At 43.2% G+C, this 17,798-nt stretch overlaps 1 protein-coding gene across 1 annotated transcript; it reads left to right on the top strand.

Moving 5' to 3' along the window:
* Window positions 1-764: 764 nt before the first annotated feature.
* LOC141243051 (olfactory receptor 6N1-like) lies at window positions 765-1,763 on the top strand. Its single transcript, XM_073668888.1, has one exon. It carries the CDS (start codon window positions 765-767, stop codon window positions 1,761-1,763), a length of 999 nt encoding a protein of 332 aa, XP_073524989.1.
* Window positions 1,764-17,798: the final 16,035 nt, after the last annotated feature.

Consider the following 17,798-nt stretch of genomic DNA (forward strand, 5'->3'; position numbering starts at 1 on the left):
TGGTCTGTCTTTGGGAGCACAGCAGTCTCCTACTTTTCGACTTCCTGCTTTTGCCGGGGAGCGGTGCTCTCATGATGATTGACAATTTGGATTAGCAGCTTGGTGGAGTCAGGGGGCAGGGGGTTGGACCAGATGACCCAGGAGGTCCCTTCCAACTCTACCATTCTATGATTCTATGATTCTTTGATGCTACACACAAAGGCAGTATTGGAAGAGAGCAGGGACACGGAAACAAGTCCGATCGAGCTTCAGAGCAGCACTTCCACGCTCTACGGCAAAGACCTTACAAATGCCGTGCTCTCTACCTAGGAGACCAGTTATTACTGAGATGACTGGTGACTTGGCAATGAGCAGTGAATAATTAAAATTCCTCCATTTGAAGAGGATTTTTAATGAGGTAAAGTTGGTATTTTTTTCCAAACACGTTGCAATTTTATCCATTAAACAATCTGAAAAAAAAACCCTACAAGGGTTTTTAAGTACCTAGTAATTGGTGCTGATATAAGATTTTATCTATTGTTGTTCTCTCAGGGCATTTGTGGAGATTCTGACTTAGACCTCCATTTATATCAAAGCCTGAGATGATCCTAAAACTCCCTCACCTTCATATGATGAGACCACTGCTGTACATGATGGGTGATAGATAAATGTTCTACTATAAATTTTGCATTGTAAATCCAGAAGTTTCGAGTTAGCCCTCTGATACTGTTGTAACCTCGGGATTTCTGAAAGTAAGGTTATCTTGTCTATTTTACTTCAAATGTATGCACCACGGTCTTCAGTGCTATTTCTCTGATCCTCAGGTGAAAACACAAGATATCAACGCCATTAATGACTCTTCCAACCATGTCACCGAGTACATCTTTGGATTTCCGATCCTTCATGGCTTTCACATCCTGTTATTTATTATTTTCTTTTTTATCTATTTTTCATCCATCTCGGGGAATGGTCTTATATTCATCGTTGTCACCTTGGAGCAAAAGCTACACACGCCCATGTACTTCTTTGTCAGAAACCTATCTTTAGTAGACATGATGACCACCATTGCAGCCATCCCTAAGATGCTCAACAAGTTTTCTACGCACCCTGATAGCGTCTCTTTTCAGGGTTGTTTCGTGCAGATGTATTTTTTTGTGTCTTTTAATGCCATTGAGTGTTACCTCCTCTCTGTCATGGCTTATGATCGATACGTGGCCATCTGTTCTCCGCTCCGTTACCATTCCATCATGAACAGGCACTTTTATATATCATTGGCTTTGGTGTCATGGACCTTGGGGTTCGCTTCTCCGATCGCAGTGGTAATATTAGCTCTTAAATTACGGTCTTGTGGAGCAGATGAGATTCAACATTATTATTGCGACCACCCGCTTCTCGTTCAGTTGGCTTGTGCCGATACCCCACTCCATGTCAAGATTGGCACTTCCCTTAGTACCCTTGTGCTCTTCACATGTTTCACTATAATAGTTATATCGTATGCTAGAATAATCATATCCGTCCTGCGGATAGCTTCAACTGAAGGACGCAGTAAGACATTTTCCACCTGCGCCTCCCACTTCATTGTGGTGAACATGTTCTTCTTGCCTCCAATCTTCATGTACATTTTTCCTAAACCGTTCTATTCCTCAGACATTGATTTGTTGGTGGATATGTTCTACACAGTGTTAACCCCCATGTTAAATCCAATCGTGTACAGCTTTAGAAATAGAGATATTAAGGATTCTCTCAAAAAACATATCTTACATATTAAAGAAAATTCTCTATAGTCACTAAAATCTTCCAGTTGTTCAAGAACCTGGTCATAAGATATTTCTTCAAATGACCTGGTCCTCGATAGTTTTAGGATGATTAGGTATATTCTTTGTTCCTGATTTTTTTAAAAAAAATAAAATCATATGAAAATATAAACAATCCAATTAAATTGAAGAGATATAAATAAAATATATTTTTTAAAAATATATAAGCTAGCAAAACTTTTAATAGAAATTGAAAGAGCAACCAAGTAGTTTGGCTTTGGACTATCCGGAATACTCAGCTTATGTTTCTGCATTATTCTTTAAGTTACGATGTAATGTCTCTTTAGTAGACCCAGCGTCTCAAGCGTTGGAGCGTGAAGAAGATGATTGTTCTACAAGATATTATGCTTTATGTTACTTCTCTGTTCTTCTGAAATGGACAATATTCTCAGGAGGTTTATTTAACTCCTTAATGACCGCCTGTTCGCCAATAAGGATAGCATCCCCGAACGGGTGAAAATGCATCAAATATTAGCTGTACATTTTAAGCTGACGCATTTCTGAATCGGCCATGATCAATGTCGGCACCGATCAAGGCTGTTTAACCACCTAAATGCAGCTGCTAATGGCAACAGTGGCATCTATATGGTTAACAGAGGGAGAGGGCTCCCATTTTAAGACCCTATCGTAACCCATTGACATCATGATTGTGTGGTCCCGATATTAGCCATGGCAATCTTAGGCTATGTAATGAACATCCAAGAAGGAGAGAGAGAGATGTAATAAAGATAATGCTGATATATAGAAAGAACATCGCCCTCAGTAATTAACGGCCAGAGATATAGCTGTTATTGCAAAATACTGTATCTTTATTAGATAAAATACAACATGTAATATATAACAGTAAAAAACAAATAAGAGTGACTAGGATGAGAGACCCAATAGGGGTTAAGATTGAAAAAAACCCCTAAAAGAGAAAGGAAAACCTTAACCCAATTGCAGGTGTAACTCCATAATTAATACCCAGGTGTTATACATAATCAGGCAATGTGGTCAGAGTCCGACTTGTTGGAGAGACACCTAGGCTATGAATCTGAGTTTAATCAAATAATGCAGCGAGCAGAAAAAAGTGTCTAAAGTGATCTGCTTATAATAATCAGAATAGCCGCACATCACCTTGTGACATAATGATGACCGGGTAAGAGAAGTCTGCAAAGGGGAATGAATAGCGCGCCTCGACGCGCGTTTCACCGAAGTGGCTTCGTCAGGAGGCGTGGCTAAAGGTCAGTCGGAGGGTGTATATATATGAGAACTGATAGCAGCGTCTGTCCAATGGGCATACGGCCCGTCGTCACGTCCCGCCCCCTCAAGCGCCCGAGCGAGTCCCGCGCCGCCAGGCACAGCAGGAAGGGAGGAAAAAACCTCCCCTCCGCTGTCTAGGCAACCCAGGACACGCCCACGACGCCCGAGCTGCAGGGCGAGGATCAGAGCAGACGGAAGAGAGTGAAGGGGTATAGATAGAATAATTGCGGTCATGAGCGGATCCCCTGTCGAGGGGTGGGTGGCCAATACACAGATCGACAGGGAGGCGCCCAGATCCACAGAAAAGAAGATAGGATAAGAAGGAGATTAAATCTCCTGTAGAATGAGAGTGCATGAGAGGGTATACAACAAACAAAACCATAGAGATAGCGAAAATGCAATTAAGGACAAACCACTTTAGTGGTAAGATGATATAACAGACCATCAGCAAACAGGTACACTGCAATTGTGCATACAACCCCGCAAGTACAGTGCATACAGATAATGCATATCCTGAGTCAATGCTGCAATATAATAAAGAGCATATACTCCACTCCTACGAGGTTGAGTTGCAAAAATAATAACAATTCGACTAATTCCATATTAGCAAATAAGGTCCCAACACTTAGGACCCAGAGAACATATACATGCAATATTCATTAATATCCAACAAATCGGTCAAAGGGGATAAAGCTGAAAAATACAACTATTAACATTTCAAGATTAATGGCCTCTTGGTCTGCCACTTAGCGGTGGCCTATTAGGATGTTAATAACATTATAGTGGAGAAAAATATAATTTTTTGTTTCATTAAATCCATTTTCCTTACATTCTTATGAAGCACCTAAAGGGTTAACAAACTACCTGACAACAGTTTTGAATTCTTTGTGGATTGCTGTTTTTTTTAAAATGGTATCAATGTTAGGATTGATCCAATATATTGGTCGCTCTAAGTCACTTCAAAACTAAAAATGTCTCTAAAAACTAAAAAAATATGTCTTGTATATTTCATTGAAAACATGCAAAATTTCTACTAAACATCATTTCAACATCCTAACACCCTAACAAAGTAAAAGGACACTTGAAAATATTACTGATGTAAAGTAGTCCTATGGGAAATGTTGTGTGACAATATAGTTTATGGGTTTAAACATTCAAAGTTTGAAAATTGCTATTTTTTTTTTTTTTTCAAATTTTCATCTAACTTCCAATCATTTCATGAATAACAACATATCGATCTCAATTTACCAATAATATAAAGTGCAATAAATCATGAAGAAACACTTTCAGAAACATCCCAGAGCTATTACGCGTTAAACAGACACAGGTCAGATGAAAAAAAAAATGGCTTGTTTGCTCAGTAAACTTATTAAATTATCAGTTTGTATTTTTTTTCTGTCATATAGTTTTATGTAAAAAGTAAATTAAAGATTGATGTTCAGATTTGCTTGTAATCATGATAAATATAGTTTTAAAGCTTGTTTTTTTAACATTCCTATTTATTAAGGCTGGCTATATTCCACCATGTATGTAGTAATCTTGGTTATGTTCCTGTGTCTGTGTTGTATGCTTGGTTTGGTTCCTGAATCCTTGTTGTAAGCTTGGATTGTGCTAGTATGTATGCATAAAGCTTAATTCTATTCCTGTATTTATTTAGTAATCTTAGTTCTGCTCCAGTATATATGTATTAAGCTTGATGCTGTTCCTATATCCATACAAAAAGCTCAGTTCTGTTCCTGTATCTATTTAGTAAGCTAGGTTCTGTTCCTGTATGTATGTACTATGCTTGTTTCTGTTTCTCTATCTGTACAGTGAGCTTAGTTCTTTTTCTATATCTATGTAGTAGGATTGGTTCTGTTCCAGTATATATGTAGTAAGCATGGTTCTGGAACATTATCTATATAGTAAGCTTGGTTCTGTTCCTATATTTATGTAGTAATATTAGTTATGTTCCAGTATATGTGTAGGAAGCTTGATTTTGTTCTTGTATCCGTACAGTAAGCTCAGTTCTGTTTCTTTATTTATGTAGTAAGCTCAGTTCTGTTCCTGTATCTATACAGTGAGCTTAGTTCTGTTCAGTATCTATGTAATAAAATTGGTTCTATTCCAGCACATATGTAGTAAGCGTGGTTTTGGAACAGTATCTATATAGTAAGTTTGGTTCTGTTCCTGTATCTATGTAGTAGGTGTCAGATATCTGATGAAGATGTCTTTATGTAGAGTCTGATGTATTGCGTCTGATCCATGGTGAATTTGGTATAAAGGAAAACTTGATTTGTATATACGTTGCTCATGTTATACATCTAAGAAAGACAGCTAGCTATATTATAAGGTTATTATGGTCTTATATCATTGAACTACACATTGCCACCTACAACCAATGCAAAAAAAACAACTAATTCTTAGACTCTCTAAATCTCCAAACAATTGTGCTGTCACTAACAGCTTGAAAATATATCTAGTCTTCCACATGTACTTTAATGCAGTAGCTAAAGGTAAGGCTAAATATGGTCCACCACAACAATATGGGCCATTGCTTTGTTATTGCCCCACGATAACATTTGCCAGACTGCCTCTGGACTCATCTGAAATCACAATTTATATGGACTAGTTTCTCTTCCTCAATCCTTCTCGCAAAGGTTCCAATTCATGCCCCCTATGCCCCAATGTCAAGGATTTTAGCTTCACCATTTCCAGACCTTACTTCCTTGATCCCCACCACTAGTGGTCTAGGCCCTGACCTCAAGGTCCTTGTCAGTTTCCATTTATGTTCTATATTGTTTTCTATGGCCCCTATATTTCAAGCACCCCCCAAACTTTACCAAAATCAGGAGCCCACAGTACACTATTATCTCACTTTCCATGGAAATTTCAGTTTGATCTCACAGCTTTCCCAACTGAGCTTTACGCCTTTTACGTAAGGCCTCCACTCTGGCTTCTTTCTGGTCCCCATAGAGCTGGCATGTGTTTCAGTCCTCATCCAACCAACAAAATCTCCACAACTACAGAAAACTCTACTCCAGAGTTAGCACCACCTCATCTGACAGCATATTCTGACTATACAGCTTCAGCAGCAGTCTATCCACAACATGGCAAACCACTTTCCTCCCTTACCTCTGGTATCTAAAACTGACTTCAATATTTAAGTCACCATCACCACGTGTTCCATGATAACCAAAAAACTGCAAAGAACATTTGAGGCAGAAAACCTCAAGGGTAAAAGCAAAGCTTTTTCAAAACTTCCCAAAAGGAGCATTTCCTAAGAGTATGTGCGCACTCCGTCTTTTGTTGAGTTTTTAGAAAGGGAACAGGTCAAACAATCCAAGTTTTGAGGCGTAAACTTGCAATTCAAGTTTTGAGGAGGAAAGTTTCTGCTCTGCTTCAGCTCCAAGAACTCTTCCAAAACTTCTAAAACTTAGTGGGCACATACTCTAAAGCAATTTCCGCTTAATCGGAACCTGACATGATCCACTGGTTGTATGATTCCAGCCATATAACATAATTTAAGAGCCGCCTGGGTCAGAACATTGCTGGAGACTAGTCCGACAGGCAGGTACTTGGTACCTACTCTCCATCTACTGCCAAGGAGTGAGAGGTCTCTCCCTGCATGTGACTGGTCTCCAGCAGGGCTCAGTCCTCAGCAGCTCTCAAACTATGTTTTTCTCTGAAATGCAGCAGAGTTTCAGAAGTAAACATATATGACTGAGATCATACAGCTCGTGTCTGATACATGCTGCCCGTGGATCAGGCAGTATGTAACAGCTGTCAGGTTCCCTTTAAAATAAAATCATAATTTTGAAATAACTTCTAAACAGGTCAGTGTTACTGTTCAGGTTCGCCAGCCAAATAAAGCTTGTTGAAAGGCTGCAGTGTCTAACAACTTGGCTCAGAGTTTCCTAACATGCAAAAGCATGCCCATAATACAGGCTGGTGCAGCATGCCCATAATACAAGGGACCCAGGGAACTACAGACCTGTGAGTCTGACTTCTATACCAGAAAATATTTTTGAACAAATTATTAAACAACATGTATGCAAGTACCTTTATGAGAATGAAGTGATTAACCAGAGTCAGCATGGGTTTGTTACTAATAAGTCATGTCAGACTAACTTAATTTCCTTCTATGACAGAATCACTGACTGGGTGGATCAGGGAAATGTAGATAAAGTATCTCTTGACTTCAGCAAAGCATTTGACAAAGTATATTTTACCATCCTTATTGAAAAAATGACCAGCTATGGAATGGACAAGGCAACTGTTAGGTGGATTCATAACTGGCTCAGTGATCGGACCCAAAGAGTGGTCATAAATGGCTTCACATCCAGTTGGAAGAATGTCTCAAGTGGGGCACGACAAGGCTCTGTCCTGGGCCCTGTGTTGTTCAACATCTTTATCAATGATTTAGATGAAGGAATTGAGGGTAAACTGATTCAATTTGCTGATGACACAAAGCTAGGAGGGATAGCTAATACTAGAGAAGAGAGAGAGAGGATTCAAAAAGACCTAAATAAACTGGAGCAGTGGGCAGCAACTAACAGATTGTTTTTTAACTGGGAAAAATGCAAAGTCCTACATTTGGGCAAGAAAAATGAAAAAAAAGCATATACAGAATGGGAGGAACAGAGCTAAGCAACAGCACATGTGAAAAAGACTTACAGTAGGTATGCTAATAGATCACAGACTTTACATGAGTCAACAGTGTGATGCAGCAGCAAGAAAGGCAAAAACAGTTCTGGAATGTATTAGTAGAAGCATACAGTCTAGATCAGGTGAAGTAATTATCCCTCTCTACTCTCCCTCCATCAGACCTCATCTGGAATACTGTGTCCAGTTCTGGGCACCACATTTTAAAAATACATTGAAAAAGTGGGGCAAGTTCAGGGAAGAGCGATCAGGATGGTGACTGGTCTATAAGTAATGTCCTAGGAGGAACAGTTAGAAGATTTGGGAATGTTTAGCTTGCAAAAGAGAAGACTGAGAGGAGACTTAATAGCAAAATACAAATATCTGAAGGGATGTCATACTGTAGAGCATACATAGAATCATAGAATCATAGAATGGTAGAGTTGGAAGGGACCTCCTGGGTCATCTGGTCCAACCCCCTGCTCAAAGCAGGATTCACTAGATCATCTCAGACAGATGTCTGTCCAGCCTCTGTTTGAAGACTTCCATTGAAGGGGAACTCACCACCTCTCGTGGCAGCCTGTTCCACTCATTAATCACCCTAACTGTCAAAAAGCTTTTTCTAATATCTCAACTGTGTCTCCTCCCATTTAGTTTCATCCCATTGCTTCTAGTCTTTCCTTGTGCAAATGAGAATAAAGATGATCCTTCTACAATGTGACAGCCCTTGACATATTTGTAGACAGCTATTAAGTCTCCTCTCAGTCTTCTTTTTTGCAAGCTAAACATTCCCAAATCCTGCAACCGTTCCTCATAGGACATGGTTTGCAGACCAGTCACCATTCTGGTCGCTCTTCTCTGAACTTGCTCCAGTTTGTCTATGTCTTTTTTAAAATGTGGTGCCCAAAACTGTACACAGTATTCCAGATGAGGTCTGACCAAAGAGGAGTAAAGACCGATAATGACTTCACGTGATCTAGACTGTATGCTTATGTTAATACATCCCAGAATTGTATTTGCCTTTTTTGCTGCTGCATCACACTGTTGACTCATGTTCAGTCTATGATCTATTAGTATACCTAAGTCTTTTTCACATGTGCTGTTGCTTAGCTCTATTCCTCCCATTCTGTATATGCTTTTTTCATTTTTATTGCCCAGATGTAGTACTTTGCATTTTTCCCTGTTAAAAACCATTCTGTTGGTTGCTGCCCACTGCTCCAGTTTATTTAGGTCTTTTTGAATCCTCTCTCTCTCTTCTCTAGTATTAGCTATCCCTCCTAGCTTTGAGTCATCAGCAAATTTAATCAGTTTACCCTCAATTCCTTCATCTAAATCATTGATAAAGATGTTGAACAATACAGGTCCCAGGATGGAGCCCTGTGGTACCCCACTTGAGACATTCATCCAGCTGGATGTGAAGCCATTTACAACCACCCTTTGAGTCCGATCACTAAGCCAGTTATGAATCCACCTAACAGTTGCCTGGTCCATTGCATACTTGGTCATTTTTTCAATAAGGATGGTGTGAGATACTTTGTCAAATGCTTTGCTGAAGTCAAGATATACTATATCTACAGCATTTCCCTGATCCACCCAGTCAGTGATTCTGTCATAGAAGGAAATTAAGTTAGTCTGACATGACTTGTTAGTTACAAACCCATGCTGACTCTGGTTAATCACTTCATTCTTATCCATGTACTTACATACATGTTGTTTAATAATTTGTTCAAAGATCTTTCCTGGTATAGAAGTCAGACTCACCGGCCTATAGTTCCCTGGGTCCACCTTCTTCCCCTTTTTGAAGATAGGAACAACATTTGCTCTTCTCCAGTCTTCTGGGACTTCTCCTGTTCTCCAAGAATTTTCAAAGATTATGGAGAGTGGTTCTAAAATTTCTTCTACGATCTCCTTCAGTACTCTGGGGTGTAATTCATCTGGACCTGGAGACTTGAACTCATTTATGTTAGCTAAATATTCCCTCACAATCTTTCTGTTTACAGATAACTTGGATTCCTCTATTCCTTTAAAAGGACAGTGAAGATCAGTTGATGTTACATTTTCTTTCTGAGAGAAAACAGATGCAAAATAGGAATTAAAAAGTTCGGCCTTCTCAACATCCTCTCTTACCATTTCTCCATTTTCATCCTGTAAAAATCCTATAGCATCTTTGACTTTTCTTTTACTTTTGACATACCCCCAAAATCCTTTTTTATTGCTTTTGACATCTCTTGCAAGCCTTAATTCATTGTCAGCTTTAGCTAACCTGATACGTGCCCTGCAGGATCTGCAGACTGCATTATAATCTTCTTTAGATATGCCTCCCTCTTTCCATTTAATAAACATTTCTTTCTTTCTTTTTAGCATGTGTTTAAGTTCTGTGTTCATCCATCCTGGTTTCCTTAAATGCTTCCCATTCTTCCTACTTTTCGGGATTGTTAACGATTGTGCTTTGAGAATCTCATTTTTAAAAATTTCCCATCCTTCCTGGACATTTTTGTCCTTAAGGACATCCAGCCATTGGATCCCTCCTATTCTCTTTCTGAGTCTCTTAAAATCTGCCTTTCTAAAATCTAACCTTGAAGTTTGAGTCTTCACATGTCTTCCTCCTCTAGTTATCCAAAATTCTATAATAGCATGATCGCTGCCTCCTAGGGTCCCAGCCACCTTTACCTCCTCAACCATTTCCTCCCTGTTTATAAGGATTAGATCCAAAGTAGCAGATCCCCTTGTTTTCTCCCCTACCTTTTGGAAGATAAAGTTGTCAGCAAGAGAGGATAAGAATTTGCTTGACCTGTTAGTTTTACTTGAGAGAGATTCCCAACAAATGTCTGGATAGTTGAAATCTCCCATGACCACTACGTCATATTTTTTGGAGAACTTGGTCATTTGATACATAAAGAGTTCATCCATATCTTCAGCTTGCCCAGGTGGCCTGTAGTAAATGCCTACAATGGTGTCCTTTCCGTTGTTCTCTCCTTGTATTCTTACCCAAACAGTTTCCACAGAACTCCCAGTCTCTGAAGCTTCAATCTCTGTGCAGATATTCGCTTTTCTAACATACAATGCAACACCTCCTCCTCGTTTATCAAGTCTGTTTCTTGCAAATAAGTTGTATCCTTTTAGCCTTTTATTCCAATCATGTGTATCGTCCCACCAAGTTTCAGTGATTCAATGACATCATATTTCTTTTCCTGCGTTAGTAGTTCCAATTCTCCTTGTTTGTTGCTCATGCTCTGTGCATTTGTATAAAAACATTTTAGTTTGTGATTGGTTTCTCTTCCTCCCATATTTTTATTATTTAGATTTTTTTGTCTTTGTTGTTCCTTTCCACTTCCAGTAGCAGAGATCTCAATAGTATTTGTCAGCTGTATGGCTTTTTCTGGCCTTTTGCTTCCCTTCCCACATTGTTCTAGTTTAAAGCTCTTCTGATGAGTGTAGCAAGGCGACTTCCAAATACATGTTTTCCAGTCTTCGTAAGGTGCACCCCATCTCTAGCAAGTAGTCCATCGTATAGGTAATTCATTCCGTGATCCAGAAATCCAAATCCTTGTTGACGGCACCATCGACGTAGCCAGTTGTTCACCTGTAGAATCTTATTCCACCTCATTGTTCCATGGCCATCCACTGGGAGGATGGATGAGAAGACCACCTGCGCTCCCAATTCTTTCACTTTCTTGCCTAAGTCTTCAAAGTCACTGCAGATGGTTTCCAGGTCCTTTCTTGCGGTGTCATTTGTCCCCACATGTATTAGCAGGAATGGGTAGTGATTAGTGTTGAGCATTCCGATACTGAAATATCGGGTATCGGCCGATATTCGCGGTATCGGAATTCCGATACTTAATTCCGATACTATTGCAATATCGTATACCGGAATCGGAAGTTCCCATAATGCAATGAGACATTTTCATTTTATTCAGCCAATGAGGATCCTAAGAAGTGTGGGCACATCCTGTTAGGCATGTAGGCATCTTAACTAATGGCATGGCTGTGATTGGCTGCTGAAATGATGTCATGATGCACTATAAAAGCCACCGCCGCCATTTTGAGCTCACTCTGCTGTGAATTCAGTTAGGGATAGGACGCTGTTGTTCTGAGGGACAGTTTTAGCTACCTATTTGCTCTATACTGCTTTACCCAAGCTACTTTCTAAATCACTGTGCCTTGCAGTGCTAGTGCACAGTTCCCTGTGCTGTTCACCGCTATCTGCAAGGTCTGTGTGTGTGAGTGCAGCTCACCCTGTAGTGTGTGCTTCAGCCAAGTCTGGTTGTAGTGCACTCAGTGTGTGTCACTGCCTCATACATTGTCCTTTTTTGCCAATTCATAATTTTTCCTGATATCTCCTATTAGTGTGGTGGTTCCATCTGTATTCAGCTAAATTGGTTCCAAACACACTATATAGGAGTAGATAGAGAAATTTTTTTCCGTCTTGCAGCACTAGTGCACAGTGCTCTGCATCTGTACTGTTCACCGCTGTCTGCAAGGTCTGGTGTGTGAGTGCAGCTCACCCTGTAGTGTGTGCTTCAACCCCGTCTGGTTGTAGTGCACTCAGTGTGTGTCACTGCCTCATACATTGTCCTTTATTGCCAATTCATAATTTTTCCTGATATCTCCTATTAGTGTGGTGGTTCCATCTGTATTCAGCTAAATTGGTTCCAAACACACTATATAGGAGTAGATAGAGAATTTTTTTTCCGTCTTGCAGCACTAGTGCACAGTGCTCTGCATCTGTACTGTTCACCGCTGTCTGCAAGGTCTGGTGTGTGAGTGCAGCTCACCCTGTAGTGTGTGCTTCAACCCCGTCTGGTTGTAGTGCACTCAGTGTGTGTCACTGCCTCATACATTGTCCTTTTTTGCCAATTCATAATTTTTCCTGATATCTCCTATTAGTGTGGTGGTTCCATCCATATTCAGCTAAATTGATTCCAAACACACTATATAGGAGTAGATAGAGGAGCCTTTCTGCAGCATTGGGCCCTGCAGCCCCAGCCAGATTAGTATTAGCCTATTTTTTGCAGCCTCATCTATTGCATTGTAGGTTACCTTCCTACATTGTAATAGCTACAAAAAGTTTGTGATACTATCGTTATTACATCTTTAGGCACATCCAGTGTCTTTTTGTGACAAAAAAAACCTAAATAAAGTTCACCAAACACTCCACTTTACAGTTGTGTAGGCCACATTAGCTCATATTAAAGTCTAGTCCACACTTTATAAAATTAGTGTTTCTTATACCTGTTAGCAGCTGTTCAGGAATAAGCACACTAAGCCCTTAGTACTTTTCTGCCTATCTTTATCAGTCTACCAAGATGAAGAAGGCAGGGAGTAAGGCATGTGGTCGTGGTCGTGGGCGTGGGCGTGGAGTTTCTGCAGGGAGAGGACGTGAGGATTCTGTGCCTGCAGGGAGAGGACGTGGGGATTCTGTGCCTGCTGCGGGCACCAGTGACTCAGCATCCCCCAGTTTTACCAGGGAACAGTCCTTTATGCGCAGCTTTGTAGGAGCTAGCCGTACCCCACTGCTGCGCGAGGACCAAATTGAAGCCGTTGTCGGATGGATGGCAGCTAACGCATCGACTTCAATTAGTTCCAGATCCTCTCAGGTCCTGAGCACTGAAGAGCACCCATCTGTCTCTTCACCACCTGCCAAATTGCCCAGGCAGTCAGAGAGCCCTGGACAGGAGCCATCTCTACTTCTGTTCTCTGAATCTCTTGGCTTGGAAAGAGGGGGCCAGCCAAGCAGAATTCGAGAATTTGAAGAAGAGGTAGTATGCAGTGATGCGCAACCGTTTTGTCTCTCTGAATCTGAAGAGGCGGGTGGGCCAGTGCCTATGGTCAGCAGCACACCTCAGTACGCATCTGATGATGAGACTCAGGTGCCACTTTCTGGTGCGTACTGTGCTGTCGAGACTACCCAGGAGAAGCAGTTGTTTGAAGAGGGTGGTGTAGATGATGAGGTCCTTGACCCATCATGGCGTGAGGGACAGGAAGGTGGTGGGAGCAGCTCTGAGGAAGAGATTCCCCGAACGGCCCAAAAAGGAGGGAGAGGGAGGGGGCAGACTTGGTTGCCTGTAGCCTCCACTTCGGCACCCATTAGGAGCATGGCTCTTCCAAAATCCAAAGCGGGCGCTCCCAAGACTTGCAGTGCCTGGTCCTTTTTTGACACAGTTGCAGATGACATTTGCTTTGTCAAATGCAAGCTGTGTAATCAGAAGGTGAAAAGAGGGAAAAGTGTCAGCAACCTCAATACCACAAATATGTGGAAACATGTGCGGACCAAGCACGTGGTGGAGTTACACAAACACACTGAAGACCTAGGCCAACCTACAGCGCCACCTACCACCTCTTCAGCTCGTGTTGTAGCCTCTTCCTCCAGCTCACACACAGCTGGTTCGGCTTCCTCACAGGATCGCCATGGAAGAATCTCTGGCACTGTTGTACAGAGACACAGTGTAATTCCACCCACAGCACCACTTTCCCAGTCATCCTCACACTCCCAGGCCAGTCTACAGCCATCGTTAGCACAGGCATGGGAGAAAAGGCGCCCATACTCGGCAAACCACCCCCGAGCACAGGCTCTGAATGCTGGCATTGCTAAACTACTGGCCCTTGAAATGCTATCATTCAGGCTGGTGGAGACTGACACATTCCGTAACTTTATGGCATTGGCAGTCCCACAATACAACGTGCCCAGCCGCTTTTATTTCAGCAGGCAAGCCGTCCCTGCCCTGCAACATCATGTGGAGGGAAAAATTAAACATGCGCTACAAAACGCCGTCAGTAGCAAGGTCCACCTGACCACTGATGCGTGGACCAGTAAGCATGGACAGGGACGATACCTTTCCCTCACTGCCCATTGGGTAAATGTTGTGGAGCCGGGTACAGATCTTGAGAGTGGCGCTGTACGTGTTCTGCCAACTCCAAGGATTGCAGGAATCCAGTCTGTACACATTGACTCCTCCTCATACTCCAGTTCCTCTGAATCAGCGCTGCAGGAGCCGTCACGGTCTACCTCCACATCGACCCGTGAACGGTTACCTGTTATGATGACCGATATGAGCACAGCCGTGGCCAAACGTCAACAGGCCGTATTAAAATTAATTTCTTTGGGGAATCGAAGCCACACAGCGCAGGAGCTCTGGAATGCCATCAAGCAGCAGAGTGACGTGTGGTTTGTGCCAGCGAATCTCCAGCCAGGCATGGTAGTGTGTGACAATGGCCGAAATCTGGTGGCAGCTCTGGGCCTAGGCAACCTCACTCACATCCCATGTCTGGCACATGTGCTCAACTTGGTCGTGCAGAGTTTTTTGAGGGACTATCCGGATCTTGATGCACTGCTTCACAAGGTCCGCATAGAGTGCGCTCACTTGCGGCGTTCCAGCAATGCAAGATCACGCATTGCAGCTCTGCAGCGCCGATTATGTCTTCCGGAACATCGCATCATATGTGACCTACCCACCAGGTGGAATTCAACGTTACATATGTTGGAGAGGTTGTGTGAGCAGCAGGCAGCAGTAATGGAGTACCAGCTGCAGCAGGCGCAAACAAGTCGCAGTGCGCGCCGTTCACACTTCACCACCACTGAGTGGGCCTCTATGAAGGACATTTGCCACGTTTTGCGTGCCTTCGATTATTCCACGCGGATGGCGAGTGCAGATGATGCACTAGTCAGCATGACTATCCCCCTTATCTGCCTGCTTGAAAAAACACTGCAAGCACTAAGGGACGAGGTTTTGGAAGAGGTGGAGGATGAGGAGTCACAAATGCCATCTGCTTCTCTACAGTCTGCGCAATGTGGTTCCTCACAAAGGCCTAGGCAGGGGACACTTTGTGAGGAGGATGAGGAGGAGTCAATGGATGAGGAAGACATCTGTCCAGAGGAGGGAGGTACACAATGCTCTAGTAGTCAGTATCTAGAGCGAGGGTGGGGTGATGCAGAGCAGGCAGAGATCACGCCTCAAGCAGGGGACAGCGTTTCTTGGCCAGTTGGCAGTCTGCAGCACATGGTTGATTTCATGCTGCAGTGCCTCAGAAACGACCGCCGCATCGCCCACATTCTCAACACGGCTGATTATTGGGTGTCCACCCTCCTAGATCCTCGCTACCGGGACAACTTACAAAGCCTCATAACACCATTGAACCGGGAGCGTAAAATGCGGGAGTACCAAGACGCACTGGTGCATTCCATCATGTTCTCCATTCCAACCGAGAGCAGTGCTGCTAGTGCTTTACAAAGCAGCTCAGTGCGTCGAGGCAGTGGAGGAAGCTCTGCACAAAGAAGGAGCAGAAGCAGCGCCTCAGCACAAGGCAAGACCAGTATGGCCGAAATGTGGCAAAGTTTTGTGTCCCCGCCGCCACAAATGTCTACACCATCACAGACAGCTCCAGTCAGCAGGAGGCAACGTTTCCGTCAGATGGTGACAGACTACATGTCTTGCCCTCTTAGTGTACTCCCAGACGGCTCTTCTCCCTTCAAGTTTTGGGTCTGTAAGCTGGATACATGGCCAGAGCTTAGTCAGTATGCACTGGAGGTGCTAGCTTGCCCTGCTGCTAGTGTATTATCGGAACGCGTCTTTAGTGCCGCAGGTGGTGTACTAACAGACCGTCGCATGCGACTATCCTCCGATAACGTTGACCGGCTTACTTTTCTCAAAATGAACAAGGCCTGGATCTCTCATGAATTTGCCAGTCCTCTTCCAGAATAAATAATTGGTTGGCAACAGTATCCAGGTCTCCTGTTCTGTTCATGTTTCTACCACCTGAACTGTAATCCCTGAGCTCCAACACCGCCAGTTGGCGCTCGGAAGTGCCGTCTGCACAGTCAACACTTGCTGCCGTGTTATTGGGGTTCAGTAACGTCAGCTGTTCTCCTGCTGTGCGGACGGCAATTTCTCCTGATTTGTCCACATCCACTGTACTACACATTTTAAAGTTGCTCCAATTACTCCTCTGGCTCCTCTGTTTTCATTCTTATCCCTGGGCTCCAGCACCGCCAGTTGGCGCTCGGAAGTGCTGTCTGCACAGTCAACACTTGCTACCATGTTATTGGGGTTCAGTAACGTCAGCTGTTCCCCTGCTGTGCGGACGGCAATTTCTCCTGCTCTGTCCACATTCTCACTACTACAGATTTTAAAGTTGCTCCAATTACACCTCTGGCTCCTCTGTTTTCAGTATTATCCCTGAGCTCCAACACCGCCAGTTGGCGCACGGAAGTGCCGTCTGCACAGTCAACACTTGCTGCCGTGTTATTGGGGTTCAGTAACGTCAGCTGTTCTCCTGCTGTGCGGACGGCAATTTCTCCTGCTTTGTCCAAATCCACTGTACTACACATTTTAAAGTTGCTCGAATTACACCTCTGGCTCCTCTGTTTTCATTCTTATCCCTGGGCTCCAGCACCGCCAGTTGGCGCTCGGAAGTGCCGTCTGCACAGTCAACACTTGCTGCCGTGTTATTGGGGTTCAGTAACGTCAGCTGTTCCCCTGCTGTGCGGACGGCAATTTCTCCTGCTCTGTCCACATTCTCACTACTACAGATTTTAAAGTTGCTCCAATTACACCTCTGGCTCCTCTGTTTTCATTCTTATCCCTGGGCTCCAGCACCGCCAGTTGGCGCTCGGAAGTGCTGTCTGCACAGTCAACACTTGCTACCATGTTATTGGGGTTCAGTAACGTCAGCTGTTCCCCTGCTGTGCGGACGGCAATTTCTCCTGCTCTGTCCACATTCTCACTACTACAGATTTTAAAGTTGCTCCAATTACACCTCTGGCTCCTCTGTTTTCATTCTTATCCCTGGGCTCCAGCACCGCCAGTTGGCGCTCGGAAGTGCCGTCTGCACAGTCAACACTTGCTGCCGTGTTATTGGGGTTCAGTAACGTCAGCTGTTCTCCTGCTGTGCGGACGGCAATTTCTCCTGATTTGTCCACATCCACTGTACTACACATTTTAAAGTTGCTCCAATTACTCCTCTGGCTCCTCTGTTTTCATTCTTATCCCTGGGCTCCAGCACCGCCAGTTGGCGCTCGGAAGTGCTGTCTGCACAGTCAACACTTGCTACCATGTTATTGGGGTTCAGTAACGTCAGCTGTTCCCCTGCTGTGCGGACGGCAATTTCTCCTGCTCTGTCCACATTCTCACTACTACAGATTTT

Source organism: Phyllobates terribilis, unplaced genomic scaffold, assembly GCF_046119375.1.
Source record: "Phyllobates terribilis strain yellow unplaced genomic scaffold, ASM4611937v1 Scaffold_2__4_contigs__length_985480577, whole genome shotgun sequence".
In the NCBI taxonomy this organism is placed as follows: Eukaryota; Metazoa; Chordata; class Amphibia; order Anura; family Dendrobatidae; genus Phyllobates; species Phyllobates terribilis.